At 44.3% G+C, this 21622-nt stretch overlaps 1 protein-coding gene across 1 annotated transcript in view; it reads right to left on the bottom strand.

The window, feature by feature from the left end:
* Positions 1-290: 290 nt before the first annotated feature.
* The window catches only part of MOSMO (modulator of smoothened), a 44624-nt gene continuing 23292 nt past the window's right edge, over positions 291-21622 (bottom strand). Inside the window, exons 2-3 of the mRNA XM_081840134.1 lie at positions 10095-10307; positions 291-6274 (exon numbers count right to left, since the gene is read on the bottom strand). Of these exons, the coding sequence (XP_081696260.1) occupies positions 6090-6274; positions 10095-10307 (398 nt within the window). The 3' untranslated portion in view covers positions 291-6089. The remainder of the gene's footprint in view (positions 6275-10094; positions 10308-21622) is intronic.

The raw sequence follows: 21622 nt of genomic DNA, 5'->3' as shown, positions 1-21622 counted from the left end.
AAGTTTCCCAGTTCTGTTTCTAAATCTGTTTTAACTTTTGTGGTGAGTTTTTGTTTTCTTGTCATATTTATGTCCTGTTTGCCTCTTTATTTGGTATTTAACTTGCTTTTACTTTTTTTAAGGCTGTCAGAACACTTTCTGTTAGGAGGTTGTGTGTGTGTGTGCGCGCGCACACACACACACACACACACACACACACACACACACACACACACACAGTAAATAAATTATATGCAAGCAAAGGTTTCAGTTATATACCACCCTAAAAATAAAATCAAAATCAAACCAGATTTCTTTAAGTAGACAATTTATTTTGATAAACTTGCTCAATAACAAAAATACAAGTGAAGAAAATTATGTTCATTTTATACAGTTTGTATTAACAATTTGTTTGGAAATTAAATTGGGGCGGGGGAGAGAAATGTCCTAACCAATTAGAAAATAATCCTTAACAGTTGGAAAAGGATATGGTTGCAGTGGAAAGGGGGAAGACCACCACGAAGACCTTGAGCCCAAACATTTATGATCTCTTGGAGTAGCAGAAACAGAACGAGCAACTCCAAGGCAGGAAAACCTATCTGCAAATGACATTTCCTTCATCTTTTTGCTTTGGGATCCTTCACACAACTTTATATTTTTTAAACAGCAGGTCAAAACAGCAACTGAAATAACACACTGGAGAAAGGAGAGGGGTGTGAAAGTGAGCTTTAGCAGTGCACCGAAGTCATTAAAACAGAAATGCTTGGAAACAGATCCCTAAACTCTACAATTTTATCTCAGGCTTGACTCCAGTGACGTAAATTTGGAAAATAAGGCCTAAGCTTCAAGATTCCCGTCTTCCCCACCCTCAACCCTGAAAAGAAGGCTTTAAAATGGCAACAGGATAGTAAAAAAATGGTATTGTAACAGACACAAATTCAGGTTTGGTTTTTTTCAGAGAAATCTCACAAAAGACTCCAAAAAAGCAGGGTGGGGAGGAAGAGCTGCTGCTGTGAAGTTTATTGGTCACAATAGAAATAGAGACCGTACAAGTTTACCATAAGCCTGTCAAAATGACTGTAGAATGAACTTCATTTCACCAGAACCAGGATGTTAAAAGCATTCGGAGTCATGTGAATAATTTGGGGCATTCACGAAATAGCAGCAAAGTAAGTGTGACTGGACTAATACAAATAATTTGCTCTTAAAAGTAAAGCTGGCAGAATTTCAAAAGGCTTTATGTGAATGCTCACTCCACCAATGCAGATTTTGCTGGGCAAAAAAGTTGCACACGCTGAACTGAATTAAGGGACAGGCATTTATTAAAAAGCCTGTAACAGGTTTTCCCCAAAAAGAGAAAAAAAAAATCCTTGTGCAAATACAAGCGACAAATATTTCTTTGCAGATTTTTAGCATGATGCTCTTAGGTACGGGGAAGGGGGGGAACAATGCTGATCCCCCCCCAAAAGTAACAGACAGAATGTTGACAAACAATTGCACCATAAAACTGTGTTTTATATACAGTTTACAAGATATGGTCTTTCTGCTATAAATTAATACTGCATTTCATGTGATCTTATTAAAAGCAACTGCTGATCCTCTCTGCCCCTCCCATTCATTTTTATAGTTAGAAGGATTATCCACCCCCCCCCCCAAATGACTGAAATTAAAGTTAAACAAACATAACACACCAATTATTTATGCATTCTGCAGCTATATTGGTTTTCACAAATACCTGTAGACAGGCCAGGCTCCCGCTCACAATATACAGACTGGACACATTCCATGATCACAGAAGGTCATTGGCAGATGCTCTTCTTCTGAACTTTCCCAACCTGTTTTTAGTTAACTCAGGAAAATGTCACCATGTGGTGATCTACAGGAAGGGGACAATGGGGTGAGGTCGTTCTGGCAAATATGCCCCCCATGTAAGCAGGCGCGGGGGTCTGGACTAGGGCTGGGTGATGTATCAATACACTGTCCAAAATCAGTTTGAAGTCCGCCTTGTGGGAACAGTTTCCTAATGTTCAACATGGTGATATATCGTGAATCACGATGTCTGGCTATGTAAAAAAAAAATCACAATGTGGGAAAAACCGTGAAGCAGGTCATCGCTGTTCTCATGATTACTATAAAATAACAGTTGTAACAGTATGTTAATGTTAAGAAAAACCGTATCAGTTTTAGACCCCTAGATGCCAGGACATTATGCCATTTGCCTCTACATAGTTCCATCCTTATTTCAGACATATATTTCATATATATCGGTATATCATGATGTTTAGCTTGTGATATATCGTGATGCTGAAAAGCAGACGTCGCTCTGCCCTAGTCTTGACGCTGCCCCTACTAAGGCTCCCATGATGCATTTTGGATACATGTGACCCATCTCCCAATACCCTTTGACCTCCTGTTTAGCAGAGAACACAAATCCATCAGCTTAGGTTGCTAATCTATGTTCTCAGGACAGTTTCAAACTCAAGTCAAGGCCAGCTTATATTAAATCCTTCCATTTAATAGTTTAAGGATGGGACCTTGGGAGCATTCCTGGTTCTTCCAAAATAATAATAATAATAATAATAAATGTCCATTTAGTGAGCTTCCACGGTCTTCCTATTTCTCGACCAAGAGCTCTAAAGTAATGCCATTTGCACATGTTTCCAAATAGGGGACATGGGGTTTAATTCAGCTTCCTAACGTAGAAAGGCAGGCTGAGCTTTGGATAGGGGTGCAAGATCCCACGTCTGAAAGATGGTGCCAATGAAGACGGGTGATGGCGGTATGAATTTGGGGTGGGGTGGGGAGATACACACTAAGAAAGAATAGAGGAAGGCAGGGAGGGCTGCAAGAGATTTGGCCCAGCCATAACTCACTCTGCCTTTTTAGGCAGAGATTGTGCAAGGTTAAATGTTCCAATTCCTGTTCTCAAAATAGCACCTGCAGCAAACAAGGTATGAAAAGAGGACCATACAGTTATTCAGATAATTGTAGGGTACTTATGTCGATAACTATGGCAAGACATAGAATGTAGTAAAAGGGCAAGAGTTTGCAGTTTTTGTTTTTTTTTTTTTAAAAAAAAGCTCTGCTCCTGTGTCTTACAACAGCAGTCTGATATGTAGAAATTAAACAGGTGAAGGTTTCTAATATAATTTCATATCCATGGCAGGAAGAGAGATCATTAGCTGTATTTCTGGGTGTCATGCTGCACAGGAGAAGAGGCAGTAACAATACTGGCAGCCCTAGAAAGAACCCAGGCAGGTAACAAACCAGGGATAAAACTTCTAGGAAAATGCACCACCTCCATATTATTCCATGGAACTATTTACAATAATCCTTTGGAGAAGGTGTCATTTTTACCCTTAATAGAACAGGTTATAGCTGCCAGGCCTTTTATCAGCTTGCTCATCCCTTTTAAGTACCAATTCATAAATGCGAACAAATTAACCCCATTAAACTATGAAGATCTCCCCAGAGCTCTGCATGGGATTTCCTGTTGCAATCCAGTTTTCTCCAACATTGCGCATTTTTAAAAGAACTTTCACATCCAAAACCAGCAAGCCCACATTGGGTGTCATTTTAGGAAAGCTGACAGAATTCAACAGCGCTCACAATTTCTTTTGTGAAGAACCCCTCAGCCAGCTGAGTGAACAGGTTAATTTTTTAAAAAACAAATACTCCAGGCAAAATATATATATATATCACAATCATCCATAAACTCTACAGAGAAAGGAATCTGATACATCCAAGTCAGCCTCTGGCAACAATACTGTGATGGGAAAGTTTGCATGATTGGAAGGTTGTTCTGAAAATCACACATGATTTTTCTACCAGAGAACCCTCGTTTTCACGGCAAATTTTGCATACACAAATGAAAATTGGTCAGGATCTTTCTCTTGAAGCCAGAAGCAATTCCCCTCAGTGCCTGATTGTAGCATGAGATGCTGCCGGCCTGGTAACCTTACATTTTCCCACTGCTACGACGATTCCTTGTGGTCCCTTCCAACGCTACAATTCTATGACATCTTTGCAGTGATCAGTTGTACCCGTGAATAGAGAGCAACACCATGTGTTATGCTGACAGTACAACAGCAGTGACCTAAGCAACTTGCATTAAAGGACCAGCAGCTAGCATTCAACACTATTTCAAAGGTTATCAACTTCTTCCAAAATAGTGTGGGGTTTCGTTGTTGATGTTCCAGCTCCGCTCAGTTGCCATCACTTAAGTGAGCAGGGCTGGCGCCTAGGGTCAAAACCATCAGGCATCTGCCAAAGCCCACATCCTGGCAAAGGGCCTGCTGATGAATGGAGCTACAAAAACCAGACCGCTGCTGCTGGGCCTGATGACATGAATTAAGGAGCTTTAATGGGGGCTGCCCGTGCCCAGAATGGCAGGCAGGTGCTGCTGCTCAGAAACACTCTGGCAAAAGACTGTTGCTCAGATCTTCCGTTTTGGCTATTGCAGGTCGTTCTTCACTTCTGGTGGGCCCATAAGTGCTCTCTTGGCCGGAGAGCAGAGAAAACAGGAGCTGCCTCCATTACTGAAGGAGGTTGGCAATGGCAGACTCTCTTAAGGGACCAGGATGAGAGGGGAGACGATGCTACAAACTGCAAAGGCCCCTTGGATGTGGGCAAGCCCTACGTTAAGTGTCAGAACAAGGCAAAGCACGGGGACGTCAAGTGGCCATATGGCTCTCTATTTTGTACCAGTGGATTTAACTTAATACTCGCACGTGAAAGAAGAGTATGTCCCTCTTTGTAGCTTTTACTGCCCAACCACCCAGTTCATGTTATGTAGCCAACTTGAGATGATATCTCATGGTAGATTTTCTGTGGAGAAATTCATATTAATAAGTGAAGCCAGAAAGAGCTGGCAAGGTGGAAAGAGGGTTGGGGCAGGAGAGAAATAGAGAGAGATGGAGAGAAATCAACCCACTTCAGTTGCCCATAATTTAAGTAGTGTAACTTCCCAATACTGGGAACGGACCTTTGCAAAGTATGACACAAACTTGCCTTCTATCCCCAATATACAAATAAATTACCATATAAAGAACAAAACCCTCTTAGCTTAACTTAGAATTGCACCTAGAAAGGTATGGAGTTGTTTGTACCTATAACAAAACATCTGTTAAAACCAAGGGCTGCTACAAAGAATGAGGTAAACTGAAGACTTTCCCAGCTATGCAGCCTTCAGAGAAATGGCTTTGTGTTGTTTTTTTCTATTTCACTTTCCCCCCTCTACTACTGAGTTCTAGTTTTACACACCACAGTGTTTTGCTAGCAAAGCGCTCAAGAGCTCTCTTCCAGAAACATGTGTCTGTGTGTATATATATGTGTGTGTATATATATACACACACACATATACACATAAACATATATATACATATTCTGTATACTGCATCAGCAATATATATATATATATATATATATATATATATATATATATAAAAAATGAAGAATTCCTAGCCACCCTGACGTTCCACGGTGTTTCTAGAGCTCACTGGGGTTGGCGAGAGAGATGGCAGGCAGACGTTTTTGTCGTAACAGATTTCCGAGAACATCTTTTGATCAATTGGCTTCAGGATGCAGTTAGTGTAATGTTGAGCTGTTGGTTGGTTGGTTTTTTTGGCGGCAAATGCTTCTTGCCTATCACAGAAGGAAGATGCTTATCTCCTAAAGAGAGTGAGGCCAGCCCCACTTCCAACTCCCTTGGCAAACCTCTGGTCGACCAAAGTTCATAAATACTTTTGAGATTTTTCAAAATTGTCAAGTTATCTAAAATGGGTCCAGTACAGTGATGTGGGGGGTGGGGGGGGGGCAATAACGCTGCTCAGTGTAGAAAAGAATTATTCCACTACACTAGTTTCTATCACAGTGCACACCTGACCGCATCCAGACGCTCAGGAGATGAGTCAAGGCTGTCTGTCTGTATTTGGTTGTGGGAAAGGCTCTCCGTTCAAAAACAAAAATAAATCCAAAGTGCATAGTGAGAACGCATCAGAGACCTCCTCGTTCCGGTAAGACTGCAGCAGCCCAACGCAGGCATCCTTCCGAGATAGCGACAGGCGTCCTACTCTCCTTCATGACCGAGTGAAGCAGTATCTAGACCTTTGTCAGCCAGGTAAACAGACTTTGCCAGCAAATAGAAGTCCCACTATTGTAAAGAAAATGGATAAAACAAACAGTACGTACGACGACCCAACCACTGTGTTGTTCGGCAGTTTATAAGGTTGGCCGCCCACTTCGTTGATATAAAATCCTATGGGAAATATTAGGGCCGCCATGCAGAATAGGATCACTGGAAGAAAATAAAAACAAAACAGGGATTAGTCCTTGGGGTGTGTGAGAGAGGGAAAGTCATGTTGATAGCTCATAGCATTAAACAACAACCACGGATTGCAGGCCTTGGAAGTTTCATCCCACTACATCTCAAAAGGACAAGAAAAGAGGATTGGGATTTAGAGGAAAGTGGCATTCAAACCAACAGATCCTTACATAGATGTTGCTCTTTGTTCTCTGGGTATCTCCCAAGTTGCAAGGCACTCCGACCAGGACTACTTGTCTGCATATATACCTTTCCGTAACTTAAGAACCTCAGATTTCCTGCATCAGTAAAGGATTAAACTAGAAAACCTCACAGGTCTCATCCAACCCTACAATTCTCTGGCAGAGGGTCTTCCTTGGGTGCCTCACCAGCTGCCATGTGGCAAACGGCTACCAAGTAGAGAGCCTTCTCAGTGGTGGCACCTCAGTTACAGAATGCCTCATGAAAAGCCTCTGTTGGTGCCTGTATGCCCATCAGTGCTATGTTGGCAACCTCTGTACTACCCGATCATTCCCACCACCATCATTAGAGATCAGGCAAGAAGGCCATTGTAACAGTATGCTCCAGCAATAAATACCCTCCTTAAGGCCACTTACCCAACACCGTCCTGAGTTTTAGATGCCAGCTGAAGATTTTCTTGTTAAACCAGGCTCAGTAAACAAATAGTAAATCATGATACCTTCAGTTGCTCTCCATTTTAGATGGCTGGACTCTTAGTGTGATGTTCTGTCCTACAGTTTTATCAACAGGGGCTTTTTAAAGCATGGATTCCTGATTTAACTGTAAGCCATCTTGGAAATGTTCACTAAAAGATGGGGTATTGATGTATAAAAATATGTAAGTTGAAGACAGCACAGTACACATTCCACGCAAAACACACATATGCTGTACCTCAAGGGGGGCAGTATGCTAACTGGAACGAATATTTTGTGGTCACACCCTAGGCACTAGCTAGGAGACCGATGGCTTCTAATGTCAAAGAAAGAACGCTATAGTAGCCATGGGACACCTACCTGAAACAGACAGTCTACCGATCCAATCTTAATTCAGTTTATCAGGACTCCAGCTGAAAAACCACTAGAGGGAGCTTAAAGCTTTCTGTTAATTCAGCACCCAAATGAACACTGCTAGGAGAACAGGATAGGGGTGTGCGTTGACCAGGAGGTTTGGAAAACAGCCCACTCGGCTTCTAATTGATTTAGCTCGGGTCAGAGGCACAGCACACTTTGGAATAAACAAGCCTTCAGCCTATTCTACTACCCTATCCCACTGCCTGTGTGGGTCCCAGATGTGATGAGGCAAGGAGGGGACACCTGCCCTTGGGAATTTCATGTTCCCAAGGGATCACACAGGATAAAATTCTAGGCTTGCTGACCCAGTGTAGATAACCTTCAACCTTGGCCAGGCTCTTCCTCCCAATACAGCTGCATCACTCCCCTCCCACTGTAGAGCACAAAAGGAGCATTATGCCCATGCTTATCAGAAGTGGACATGCACCTGGTCAGACCACCTACCCATCTGGCTTGGTACAACTGTCCATTCCAATTGGCAATAGCTCACCAGGGTCTCAGGTAGAGGTTCTTCCTCATCACTTGATACCTGAACCTTTTATCTGGGGGATACCAGAGACTGAGTATGGGACCTTCTGCATGCAAAGTAGAGAATCAAGAGTTGGATGGCTCTACCATTGAACCAGAGTGCCTCCCAGAAGTCAAGACGTTTCTGGCAAGCCAACCATGGGGCAATAGGGCAAAAGGAGCCCCTCTCTCAGCAAATAGAATTCAGAGAAAGGCCGACTCTGCACCTGAGCTCTGCACCACTGACAGTACTGCCCTCTCCTCCAACATTTCTACTCCATTTCTGATGTTCCTTTAGAAGGATCTCAGCAAACTCAGGCTTGCAGAAGTATATTATTTAAGAAAAAAGGGTGAGTATGAACCCCAAAACTCCACAACGCCTCACTCTCCCTTTTATCCATTTTTCTATTTATACTAGCTCTCAGTGATACTGTATGCAGCTGCCCAGGACATCCTGAGTATGTCTTTTAGATAATGTATTTTTTTTACTTGGGGATATTCAAAATCCTGCAGTAGATTAGGCTCAGACACTTGCAGAAAATTGGTTTCTGGTATAGGTGAAACTGTTGTTGACTAGAACAAAAAGCAGGGAATAAAGCAATCCTATTAATACATGCATGTGCACCTCCTCCATTTTTTGAAACGGGTCCTATCTGTTATAATTAGTCTGCATAAAGAGATAAGCTTCCAATTACCCACCCCCAAACATGCACAATGGTTTGGAGAAGGGTGCTTCATGGAAAGCAGGATTTCTGATCTTAAATTTCCCAACCTGCACTGCTGAGTAAGCCCACAGTGACTGATGGCTTGTGAATATGCGGTAAGTTCTAACTTGTGGAGTGAGAAATGGGTTTGATCAAAGACAGCTTGCATATGCTCAGTGGAGGCTGGCCCATAAGGACAAATGCCCAACCACCTTCATGTGCCCTCAAACAGCCTACCATAATAATAATTATTAATGATACCCCCACCTTTTTCCTTGATGGGACTCAAGTGGCTTACAGATAAAACAAGAACTGCTAAGCAACCAGTTCAAGAGGTGGCACAGGCTGTAAACTTCTTCCTCTTCAGTTTCAGCATTGCTGCTTGTAGAACTCAGCAGGGAGAAGGACAGGGGCAAAACCAGAAGTAATTGGCTCTGCTTATCACTGGCACTGACTCCACCTACCACTGGCCTCCCTGCCTTATGCCCCACCAGCGCCAACAGTCACCAGCCACCAGTGCAAGTACTGTGTAACTCAGCAGCAATTGCTATTAATCTGCATTCATACTTAACAGGGGCCACTTTTTTAAAAAAAGTTGCCAGATGAGCCTGACTTGTAGACAGTTAAAACTAAGTGAATATTGCAAACACAGACTGCGAATCTTTTTGGATCCTGTGTGGACAGTGAGTTTCATGTTCAGCAGCATTCCGTGAAGTAGCCAATATTTGGTTTACAGGGCTTGAAGAAGGAGCTGCACCAGAGCAGGGGAAATCTGCTTCTGCTTTGGATACGAAGGAGTTTGATGAGGGAAACAGCGCCATCCCTGCCTTGAGACCTTTTAATCTGGACAGCAGGGGCTTGCAGACTTCCCTTGTATACCTTCATGGGCTGCACAAAGCTGTACTTAAAGGCTGGCTGTGTGGGAGGAGTAATTAATGTATTACATTCATTGCCACAAGATGTTGTGGTTGATCATGGGCTCAGGTGGCTCTGAAAGGGGAGTGGACAAATTCTGAACTATTGCCCGGTGGAATGTTCCTTTTCACTTTGTTCCACTCAGCCAGCCATGCCCTCCACTGTTAGCGTGCTGACCTTTGACAGGGGAACCCAAATTAGGCTTAGCAGTAGGGACGAAACTAGGATACTGCAACCTAGTTGTGTGTGAGAGAAAAGAGCCTTACCCCTCACCCCCCAAACTCAGAAAGTATCCTACCTAGACCTCCCTGGGGGGAATATAAAATCTAATAAACCCTTCCTTCTTTCAGGTCACAGAAACCAATGGCAGATTCTGGAGAAGGAGTCAGTACATGCAGGTTTCTTGAAAACAGGGAAGAGTTTTCAGCTTCCTGCCAGGGAAAGGAGGGTCCACATGGGGTTTCAGGTTACAAGGAAGGTGTTCGGAAGCATCTCAGACACAGGTGCTCCCCTCTGCTGACTTCCCAAAAGCCAAGGTGACTCCCAGAGGTTTGGCCTGCTGCCAGATCTACTCCGGAGCCCAGAAGGCAGACTTACTTCCAGTGAATGCTATCCAGCGTGCGTATTTAGTTGCTTCTCTTCGCCAGTGGGAAGCCACTAGCAAGCCACATGTGACAGTCAGTGAAATGATTCCCATGATGATGAAAAACAAGGTGGTGACCCACTCAGGAGGCAACCGTGGAGGAATACAGGTCCTGTCACGTCCATGAATGGTTTGACACTGTCGCACAAGGCCAACTGTGAGAGCACCTGAAACGACACACACGACAAGACAAGAACCCATTAACCGGTGTGCCTTTTTTCTCTCTCTGCCCGTCCTCACCCGCTTCCTCAAAACAAGAAGTTAGGAGCAGCCCTGGCTTTGTTACACCAAAAGTCAATTCTGTCTCCCCCTACAATGGCCACCCAGATATTTCTGGGGGAAATTAAGCTAACAGCCCTTCTGGCCATTGTTGCCACGTGGCAGCTGACATTCTGTGGCACATGGCCTCTGAACCAAGAGACTAGTAGCCATTTTGTAGAAAGTTTAGATCAGTGGCTCCCAACATTTCCCCTCCATGGACCACCTGAAAATTCCTGAGCACCTCAGTGGGCCACTTGATGATTTTTCTGTCCATTGTAGCAACTGTACTGTGCTGTGCTAGATGCTGTATGATTTCCAATAACACTTTATTGCTTCATTTGCATTTTACTGTATTGCAATTTGAATTCCACAGAATGCAGTGAATACAATGTAATAAATAAAAAGAATTAAAAATACAGTTAAAAATCACTATGAACATTTAATGTGATGGTTGTGCCATTTCCCCTCCTCAACCAAGAATCCAGAGGCACTTGAATAAAGCTTGCAGATAGCAAGAGTGGCCCAAGACAGAGGGGAAAAAAGAATCAGTGCGTCTAGACAGCATGGTTAGCCCAGGAAACTGATGCATTGCAAAGCAGAGGACGTTTTCTTCTCAGCTCCAACTTGCTGCCCACTCACCTTCGGGCATGAAGTTAAAAGGTTTAACACTGAAGGCGAGAGAAAAAAGTCTTATGATCTGTGCAGTTTAATGACTCCTCCCTTAAGACTAACTATAACACAATTGATTAAAAGCACCTGCAGGCAGAGTCATTGTCTGTTTGTGGGAAATGCACACAGGCAAACACAGTAGTCACTGTTCAGATGTCACAGTTACAGTGTTAAGGAATTCTCTTGAGAATGGGCTCAGGCAAGTCTGTAACAGAGGCCACCAAATCGCAAATGCATCAACACGGACAATCCTCACGCTCATCTGCTTGTTCACCACAGGGCAGATGTTGCCTCCCTGCAACCAAAGCTAGCAGTTTGGAATTGTTGTCAGATTCCACATATCCCTGCCCTTTTTTGCCACTAGCACCTCCAACAACAACTTGTCCACAGTAGGAATTTGGGTATGGCTGGCTATAAACTGCAATGCAAGGTCTATAGGCTGGCAGCCTGGGGTCTCCTGTTCTAGACACCACCTGCAGGTAGAAACTAGTGGAATTTTCCAAGCTGTGCATTTTCCATTCAAACCAGAAGCTTTCCAAAAAGAGCTGCACAGATTGTGGGCAAATGAAAAGGTCAGTTGACACAGCTCTAAATGCCTCACATAACAGCAAAGGCTACTCTTGATTGTTACAAATGTCCTAATGATTTGCCACAGCGCACAGCCTTCATTTTCCGGAAAATTAGGCCAAAGATAATAAAATAAGGCTGTGCAATTAATACGCCTCGCTTGGTGCTGGGAGATCTATTTCAATTTAGCCGCCTTCACGAAAGGAGCAGGCCAGCGCGACACGACTGCATGTGTTTACAGCACAGAATTCAGGTGCTTCTTGTTAGCTAGAAGAGCAAAGCGTTCTCGTTTGAACAAATCTCACTTAGTGTACTCCAGATGCAAATGGTTTAACAAGTTGAAACCAATTACCTTGCAAATCCTACTTAGCTCCTGTGCACCCACAAATATGAGCATTCTCACTATTTCCGACCCTACTTTCTGCGGTGTGAGAAGCTGCAGTATTCAATAAAATGGTTTGGGGTTATCGTCCCAGATGAGGAATGAGCATGTTCTGTTGGGGCTACCAATGGCTGCTAGCCATGACAGCTGTGTCGGTTGTTGGGTATCTCCAGTTGCTGCAAACTATGGCAGGAGCTGCATGGAGGGCAGTGTTCTTGTGCTTGAATCCTGCCTACTGGTTTCCCACCGGCATCTGGTTGGCCACTGTGAGAACAGGGTACTGAACCAAAAAGGCTACTGGCCTGATCCACCGGGGCTTTTCTTATGTTTTTGGCCTGGGGAATGGCAATATTGCCAACCAGGTGCCTGGGCAAGAAATAGGTAGAGGGAGGGAAAAGGGGGAAATGACCCTTAGTGGGCCTGGGAGGGGGAATGCATGAGGTTGTGGGCCAGGGTTAGAGTGTTGGGTATTTGCAGTTTACTTGCGCTGCACAAAGCTTGCTGGGGAGACCACGCATTACAAGGAACTAAAAAATAACTTAAACAAAAACTCCTTTTACACTAAACATACCAATAAGCATGACGCATCCACCAAACCAACCCCCAGGGTACTGAGAGAGCTAGGTGATGCTCTTTATATACTATACCCAATTGCTGACACAGCTTAATTAACACAACTTAGCAGCACCTGCTATGCTGTTTCACAGCTGTAAAACTGGGTCTCGTTATTTACTCTGGCCCTTAAAGACATACACATCTTGTGGAACAATAATGAACCTTCACATTTAAATAGACCAGGGGTCTGCAACCTTTAAGACAAAAAGAGCCACTTGGACCCGTTTCCGAAGGAAAAAAAACTGGGAGCCGCAAAACTCGTCATTATAAAAATAACTTTTTTGTCACTTTTTTATTATTTCTTTGTTTGACCCCTGAGAATTACTCCTCCTCTTAGAAATAAATGTTAAATTAACAAGTTACCTTTTGTGTGTGTGTGTGTTCTTCACTCCCCTTCAAAACAGTGACCAGCGTACATGCCCCCTTTCAATGCAGTGACCAGCATACATGCGCCTTACAATGTAGCGGGCAGGCAGGAAGGTGACGTCGGGACGCTGTGTGACTAACGCACGCACTGCCCCCATGCGACGTCACAGCCAGTACAGCGCCCGCCACAGTGGGAAGTGTCGGGGCGCACAATGTGCCTCCTCTCCTCGCTAGTATCCGCCCCGGAGCCGCAGCAAAGGTGTAAAAGAGCCACATGCGGCTCTGGAGCCGCGGGTTGCCGACCCCTGTCATAGGCCATTCAACACAGAGTAGATTTAGATTGGGTGGAATCAGTTTTGCCAAGTTCTTATTTCGTAGGAAAGGGACAGATCGTCTCTACCCACTTTCTCAGTATCACACATATTTTACAAGTCCCACTTGCAGGGAAAGAGTGTCCGTCTCACTCTGGACACTGCTGGATTCCAACTTGACTGCCTGACCACTGGGATTGATGGGAAATGGGGCTCCCCCACCCCTCCCCTATTGTGTGTCTTCATCCCCACCCACCGCCATGACTTGAAATGAACTAGGAAATGTCGAACACTTTAATCTTTTCTCAGAGGGAAGATGCTCCAATTGCCTGATCCTTTGAATTACTTTTCCAGATCCACAAGATCCTTTATGAATTCTGAACCCACCTTTGTACGCTATATAATCTCCGCTGAGCACAGGTATTATGCAGCGTGTATTTGAGCACGTCTCGTTCTAATATAGTTTTATCAAACTGAACAAAAACCATCAACAGCTACACTCCCCTCCTCAGAAGAGATCAAAAGAAGCTGCTTTTGTAAGACACGAATTTGGACTTCTTTGGCAATCCAAGATAGGAGATCTGGAGGGGTCTGGAACTGCTGGGTCACAGCTGCTGTGCAGGATTACTCTTGGGGGGGGGTCTGCTTTATAGGGAAACCTGCAAATGCCATATACACCCCAAGCCTATGCAAGGAAACTAAAAACAACATGCCTGTAATTGCTATAAAATTAATGCAAATGTTACCAACTAGCTTTATAATAATAATAAAAACTTTTCAGGGTTTATGGGAAGAATCAACAAAAAGAACCCCCTCAAACGGAATAATGCCTGCTTGCCAACCACTTGTGACAAATTATTTCCCTGTCATTTGAAGAGAAAGAGGCCCATTCACTGCCCCGCCATAGATCTCTGTATGGGAAACTGAATCCCAACCATTCTTGTAAAAGGTAGGGTAGTGACAACTCAACCTCTGTTTCAAGACAACGATTCTCAAAAGACAACATTGTCCGGGCTACGGTATAACTGAGCCACAGCGTAAGAGGGCAGCCTTTCCTTCCTAGAAAGAGCAGGATGAATTCACAGCAGAAAAAAACAAGAGTGTTCTCTGTTTTCCATTTAACTCTGCAAAGAACGGAGGTTGGTGGAATCTCTTCCATAGGGAGCATCAAAAGGACGGCTTGTTTACTTCCACTCAGTTAAACATGTGGAGACCTAAGCAGCCAACAGAGTCTCCGTGGACCCTATGCTGGCCAGCAGGAATGTTATTGCAGGTGAGAATTTGCAGGGAGGAATGAACCTAGCTTAACTTTAAAGGCTCGGGCTGTAGCAACAGACAAGCCACCCATCATCACCTAAAATTGGTAGTATCTAATGTCCACCACCCAGGTGCCAGGAGGAAGACGTGGAAGTAAATGGCAAAAGAAGTCGTGACTAGTGAACATCCTCTGATGGGCGGCTGCTGAGCCAAAGTAAACTCTCTCTTTTGGGTTAAAGCCGACACTTCTCTTATTGCCCCTCAATTCATAATGTAACTATTAATTAAGTTATCCCTGAATTATTTGCACGCACACACCTTCCTTGCAAACATCAATGCACATTTCCAGGAACATGATTTGAGGGGGTATCTGGGATAACAACTCATTAACCTGTTTCAACTCCCGTTTTTTTACACAGTTGGAGGACTGACTCAGCAACTAAATCAAAGGGGTGTGGTAAGGTCAACAATCTCTGCTAAGTTCAGGATCTCTTTGAAACATCCTTTTCACACAGTGGTAACACTGTGTTATTTTGATGGATTTCAGAATTCCATAAAAACAAAAAACAACACCTGTGTGTGATACTGGGGCTCACTAGAAGGCTAAGAGAATCGGAGGGAAAGTTTTTCCTAGGCAACAGAGGATATCTTAACAAACACGGTGGGGCATAAGACAGAATGGTATTAACCATGCGAACACCACCGAGTTAAGAGATGTGCAGAATGCCAGGACTCCTCAAACAGTTCTGTCATTGGCACCACATCATTTTAAAATACTGAAAGAGATAAAAGACAATCTTTCAAGAGCCCAATGGAAAAGACTGACCAAGAATATTCTAGATCAGGCATCCCAAAACTCGGCCCTCCAGATGTTTTGGGACTACAATTCCCATCATCCCTGACGACTGGTCCTGTTAGCTAAGGATGATGGGAGTTGTAGTCGCAAAAATATCTGGAGGGCCGAGTTTGGGGGTACCTGTTCTAGGTGATCCCAAGACTCCGATGTAGACAAGATGACAGTGAAAGTCATCCCCATCCCTTCTTGATGGAGGCAGTCGGAGATGAACTCTGACTGTAAGAATGAGCCAAGGGAGTCAGCGAATATGACTTCCTACACCCCAGCATTTCTAAATTTCTTGTTCGTGTGAATAGGGATTATCATGTCTGCATAACACCTTTAGAGGGCCATCAATGCTTTTCTTCATGTCTTAAAACTCCGATTAAGACACATTGCTGGACCCGTTAACACCGGACACTATTTCAAAGAGATAATTATATACATGCATTTGGACTGCAGATTCAGGCCAAAACTTAGAAAGGAGGAGTGGAGCTAGAGGGAAGGTGTCCATAACTTAGCAAAGGCGATAAAAGCCTGGGCTATTCAATTGATCAGCAGAGATAATTTCACAGAGGTGGAATATACCTTTGACAGCCGAAACTACTTTGGATTCCACCTGATCATCAACATGCCAGCCGATGCTGGTTTCCTAGGTAACAAAAAAAAAAAAAAAAAGGAAGTGCCTACAATAAAAAGGAAGGAAAAACACAGACAGTGGCACCTGCCTCTTCTCCCACTTCTTAACACCTTTGAATTATTCAGACGGGCTCAGGGCTGAGAGCACAGCATTAACAGTGCCACCCCTCCTACCCCCCCCAAAGGCAGAACAAAAATCGTGATGAATAATTTGTAATGCAGCAGCATCTGAAGACAGCCTTATCCCTTGTTCTGAAGAGTATACAAATAGGAAAGAGGGAAGGGAGCTTCAGGGGGTCCAAGAATGCTAGGAGGCAAAGGTGAATGCATAAAACAGCTCCCCTTGGAGAGGGAGGGGGGGGAGGGATATAGTTCAGCGGTGTAGCACCTGCAGGTTCAACTCGCAACATCTCCAGGTAGGGCTGGGGAGAAGAGTCGTCTGGAACCCTGGAGCGCTGCTGCCAGTCAATGTGGCCAATACTGATGTAGATGGGCCCTAAACAAGAGTCATTCATCAAGTAAGAGTCATTCTTACAGTTGGTGGTAATGTGGGTGGCGCTGTGGTCTAAACCACTGAGCCTCTTGGAGTTGCTGATCGGAAGGTCAGTGGTTCGAATCCCCGCAACAGGGTGAGCTCCCGTTGCTCTGTCCCAGCGCCTGCCAACCTAGCAGTTAGAAAGCATGCCAGTGCAAGTAGATAAATAGGTACCGCTGCAGTGGGAAGGTAAACGGCGTTTCCGTGCGCTTTGGCACTCATCACGGTCTTCCGTGCACCAGTAGCGGTTTAGTCATGCTGGCCACATGACCCGGAAAACTGTCTGTGGACAAACACCGTCTCCCTCGGCCTGAAAGCGAGATGAGCACTGCAACCCCATAGTCGCCTTTGACTGGACTTAACCGTCCAGGGGTCCTTTACCTTACTTATTGACTCCATACATATACAATTCAAGCTGGCTGCCAATTAGTTTCTGGGCCCAATTCAAAGTGCTGGTGCTGATCTATAAAGCCTTACATGGCTCAGGACCTCATTACCTTAAGGACTGACGTTCCCCATACAAACCAACTCAAACCCTGCACTTGTCATGAGGCCCTTCTCCATGTCCTTGCTCCCCAAGAGGTTTGGAGGGTGGCAACATGAGAACAGGCTTTTACTGTGGTGGCTCCCCGACTGTCAGAGACCAGTCTGAGGAGTACAACTCTGGTGAGGAACAGTGGGAGCCTACCCCTCCCCCTGCTCATGGCCAGGATCCTGAAACTCCACAGGAGCAGTGGAGTAGTGTTGATTTGGAACAATGGGTCGTGGAGGGGCACAGATTGCAAGACAACAGTTGGGCAGAACCGGGAGGTGAACAGCAAGAAGAAGAATGGGAAGAGAGTGAGCTAGCAGACTCTCTATCACTGGAAGATGTGCAGCCTCTCAGTCCCAAGGCTAGGAGATTAGCTAAGGTAACTGCGCAAAAGGCTCAATGGTTGAGAGATCAGGTGGCTAGGAGATGAGAGAGCAGAAGTGACTAGAGGGAAGTGGGCAAAACCAGAATTGGGAGCACCTGCACTCTGAGAAGGGGGGCTTGTTCTTTTGCTGCGTTCATTAAACAGTTCTGTAACTGGTAAGAGACTGCTTTCTCTTTGTACTACTTATCTATGGCCAAGGGAGGAGGAAGCAGAGCCCCAGACACAGACTGTGGAATGCTCTCCCCGGAGAGGCTCACCCAGCGCCATCGTTATATGACTTTAGGCACCAGGCAAAGCCATTACTCTTTACCCAGGCCTTTGGCCATCAAATAATCTACGGCTATTAAATGTGGGCGGGGGGCTGTTATTAGGATTATTTTATTATTATGCTCCATCTATTGTGTTCTGAATGTTGTATACCAGCCTGGGATCTTTGGATAAAGGGTGGTACAGTGGTACCTCATGTTATAGATGCTTCAGGTAACAGACTCCGCTAACCCAGAAATGGTACCTCGGGTTAAGAACTTTGCTTCAGGATGAGAACAGAAATCATGCGGTGACGGTGCGGCGGCAGCAGGAGTCCCCATTAGCTAAAGTGGCTCTTCAGGTTAAGAACAGTTTCAGGTTAAGAACAGACCTCCAGAACGAATTAAGCTCTTAACTCAAGGTACCACTGTACATAAATAAATAAAATAAACGAATAAATAAATATGTCCTATGGAGCAATACCAAGAGTCACAGGAAGCTGCCTTAGGGGAACATCTGCAGTATTTAAATCACCATGATACCAATTTAACAGCCAGGGCTTCCCCCAAGGAATCCTGGGAAGTGTTAAGGGTGTTGAGAGTTGTTAGGAAACCCCTATTTCCCCTCCCAGAGCAATAGTTCCCTTAGTGATTTAATCCATCCCTCTTCCCAGGGAACTCTGGGATGCTTTGCTCTTAGTACCCAGTAGACCAACCTAGAGTAGACCTATTGAAATTAATCGATCTGAGTAAAAGTTAGCTGGCTACAACCCAATATCTTGGATGCATGGTTTGCCCAATCTCCAAAAAGCAGGTGCCTTAGAGCCTGAAGAGGTTTATGGCAAAGGCACCAGAAAATGATGAACAGCTTGCAGGATCTCCCCTGCAGGGAAAGGTGGCAGTGTCTGGGGATTTTTAGTTGAGGTAGGGGGAGAGGAACTAAAGGCTAGACTTTATAAAATACTTCATAATACTGGAAATTGCAAGCACCCAATGAGAATCAACGAAAGGCAGCAGCTTCAAGAGAGACAAAGTCAAAGACAGTTTATGTGTATTAACCAAAAGGTCACTGCAAGTTCTTCCAGTAACACACAATTACATACATCAGTTAAAGTTCAGTAGAATGTCAACAGCATTACATCAGTTAGTCTCCAGCAGCCACTTTCACCAACTTATCTGAAAGATTCTCAGCAGTTTTGGGGATTACTGCTGTCCTGCAAGTTACAAACCTATCTACAGCCTCAAAAAAGAGGTAGTTCGGTGCAATGGTTAGGATGCTGGTCGAGATCCACTGGGTGATATTGGACCAATTCCTAGCTCTCAGCCTAACCTGCCTCACAGAGTTGTCAAATACAGACGCTAAAGATCCAGTTTTAAATCCTCCTCCACTAATTTGGAAAAGAGGATTTCTAGGAGGTGGCTTTTGAACACAACATTGGAGGAAAAACCCTTTCAGATCTTCTACACCAGTTGTGAAGAAGCTTTGGCTCTCCACTTGTCACTGGACTACAACTCCCATCAGCCCCAGCAAGCATGGCCAAATGGTTAGGGATGATGGGAGTTTCAGTTCAGCAACTTCTAGAGCACCAAATGTTCCCCCACACCTGCACTGCATCCACAAGATGCAGCTAATCTCTTCCTTATTCTAGTCCCTAGGAAAGACTGGGCAGCTTTGTTCCTCGGCTTGATTTAAGAGGTGAACTGCTGCCTAAAGATGGTTCAGAAGATGTTTGTGAGAGAATAAATCCTTTGATTTAAAAACAAATAGGCAATAAGGTACAATTTTCCCCGGCCTGCACCCTTTCAAACTGCTAACTGGAGCTCTCATGATGGAATGCTGTAAAGAAAAACCAATTATTATTCATAGATACTTAGAATGTCAGGAAGGCTATGAAAGAAACCTTCTCCTTGACGTATGAGTTTTCCATGTACAGTCGTACCTTGGAAGTCAAATGGAATCTGTTCCAGAAGTCCGTTCGACTTCCAAAACATTTGGAAACCAAAGTGCGGCTTCTGATTGACTGCAGGAAGATCCTGCAGGAAGCCACACCAGACGAAAATCGTTCGTAAACCGGAAAACAAACTTCCAGGTTTTGAATGTTGGGGAGCCAATTTGTTCAGGAGCCAAGGCGTCCAAGATTCAAGGTACGACTGTATAGGGAATGTATGAGATTCCTGCATTGCATGGGGTTGGACTAGATGATCCTCAAAATCTCTTCCAACTCTACAATTCTATGTTTTCTCTAGGTACAGAGAGTAAGTGCCGTGCGTCCATTTGTAAAAGACCCCCCCATGCCCCACCCCATCCATCTGAAGTGGCACAGGCCAGATATAAGCTGATGTCCTCACCTGTTTGAGATAACTAAGCCTCATACACATTTATCTTAGTTAACTTTCTCAATACTGCTTCACCTTACTCAATATTGCTTTATCTTACAACATATACCCCCCTTTTTTTAAAAAAAGCATCATGAACGGGCATGTGGGAAACAGTTGGCAATAAAAATGATATGTGACAAGAGAAATATGGACTCCATTCAAAACACACACACACACAGTCTGAAAATGTAATAATATTGTCTGAGTAACCATTAGGTTGCATTTAGATCGGATGCTTTAAAAAGCCCTCCACATTAATAATACTAAGGAGGAAATGTACCGGTATATCCATATCCGGAGTCAGAGAGGTGCAGGTATTCCCTATATCTGTACCTTACTAGTATTGCTCTGAATACAGCCAATTTCTGTTGAGACTTCTTAAGATGTAATTTGAGAATGTATATTCAGAACACAGCATGATAGATGGAGGCTTTATTTCAAATGGGCTTCGGGCAGGTTGTTCTGTTTACAGATTAAGAGGCAAGCATATTCAGACTTTTGTGTCCTGAACTCATAAATCTTACCTCCACAACCTTCAGCTCTTGCCAGACATGGTGTAAAGCACATTATCACTTGCTTAAGAGGAAAATCAAGGCACAGAATGCACCAGTCAGAGACTGACTTATTATTCCATCAATGAGGAGAACATTTCTAATGTATCTGAATACTCTTTGGCCTTTCCCCCTCTTTAACTAGCAGCTATTTACTGAGGATGCATCAAGGAACATCACATTTGGAAGATACTAGTATCTCAGAATGGGAAATCATCACACTCCTTTAGCACTTGCACCGTAAAAGCATGTCAGTCTCTAGAGATGCTCTGACATGAAAATATCACAGCCATTACTGTGCCTTTCCAGAGATCCACAAATGCAGGCAAAAAAGCATAGGAGGCCATAGACAAGGAGCACTGTCGGGAAGAGTGTCTCAATGTGGCCACACACACAGGCCAGCTCCAACCCATTTCCTCTGTTCCGATGGGCAGTGTGTGGGAGGTGTGAAGGAATGATCTTCATGCATTTGGCCAAATGGTCTTAAGGGACAGGCCCATTATTCAGCTGAAAGCATAAAGACTCCTCCACCAGATCTTCCTTCTCAACACACAAAGCTCACCGCTGGCAGAGACCCTGGAAACAGGACAGTTCAGCAAACACCTGAACAGAGCTATTATTTGTGCAATAACCACTGCGTGTGTTACTAAATTAGTGTGGTCCTGCAATTATGCTCACAAAAAGAATTGACCGCTGTTGTCATGTGTGAGTTCCTGGAGAGAAGAGAACTTGCCCAGTTTGCTTATACATATGAAACTTTGTAAGGTGCCATGGAGAACACCAAAACTTCCTCCAGCAACACAGTCCACAATGCAAACCGCCCTACAACAGCTATTTAATTGCACCAGCTGCCAATTAGATACCAGGCTAGGTATATGGTGTACAAAACCCTACACAGCTTGGGACCAGGATACCTCCAAGATCAGCTCATTGCATTCTAGAGGAGAGGGCAT

This window comes from Podarcis erhardii (genome assembly GCF_964252035.2).
Source record: "Podarcis erhardii genome assembly, chromosome: 14".
NCBI lineage: Eukaryota > Metazoa > Chordata > Lepidosauria > Squamata > Lacertidae > Podarcis > Podarcis erhardii.
Note: the sequence above shows the minus strand (reverse complement) of the source record. Positions and strands in the feature narration are given on the sequence as shown.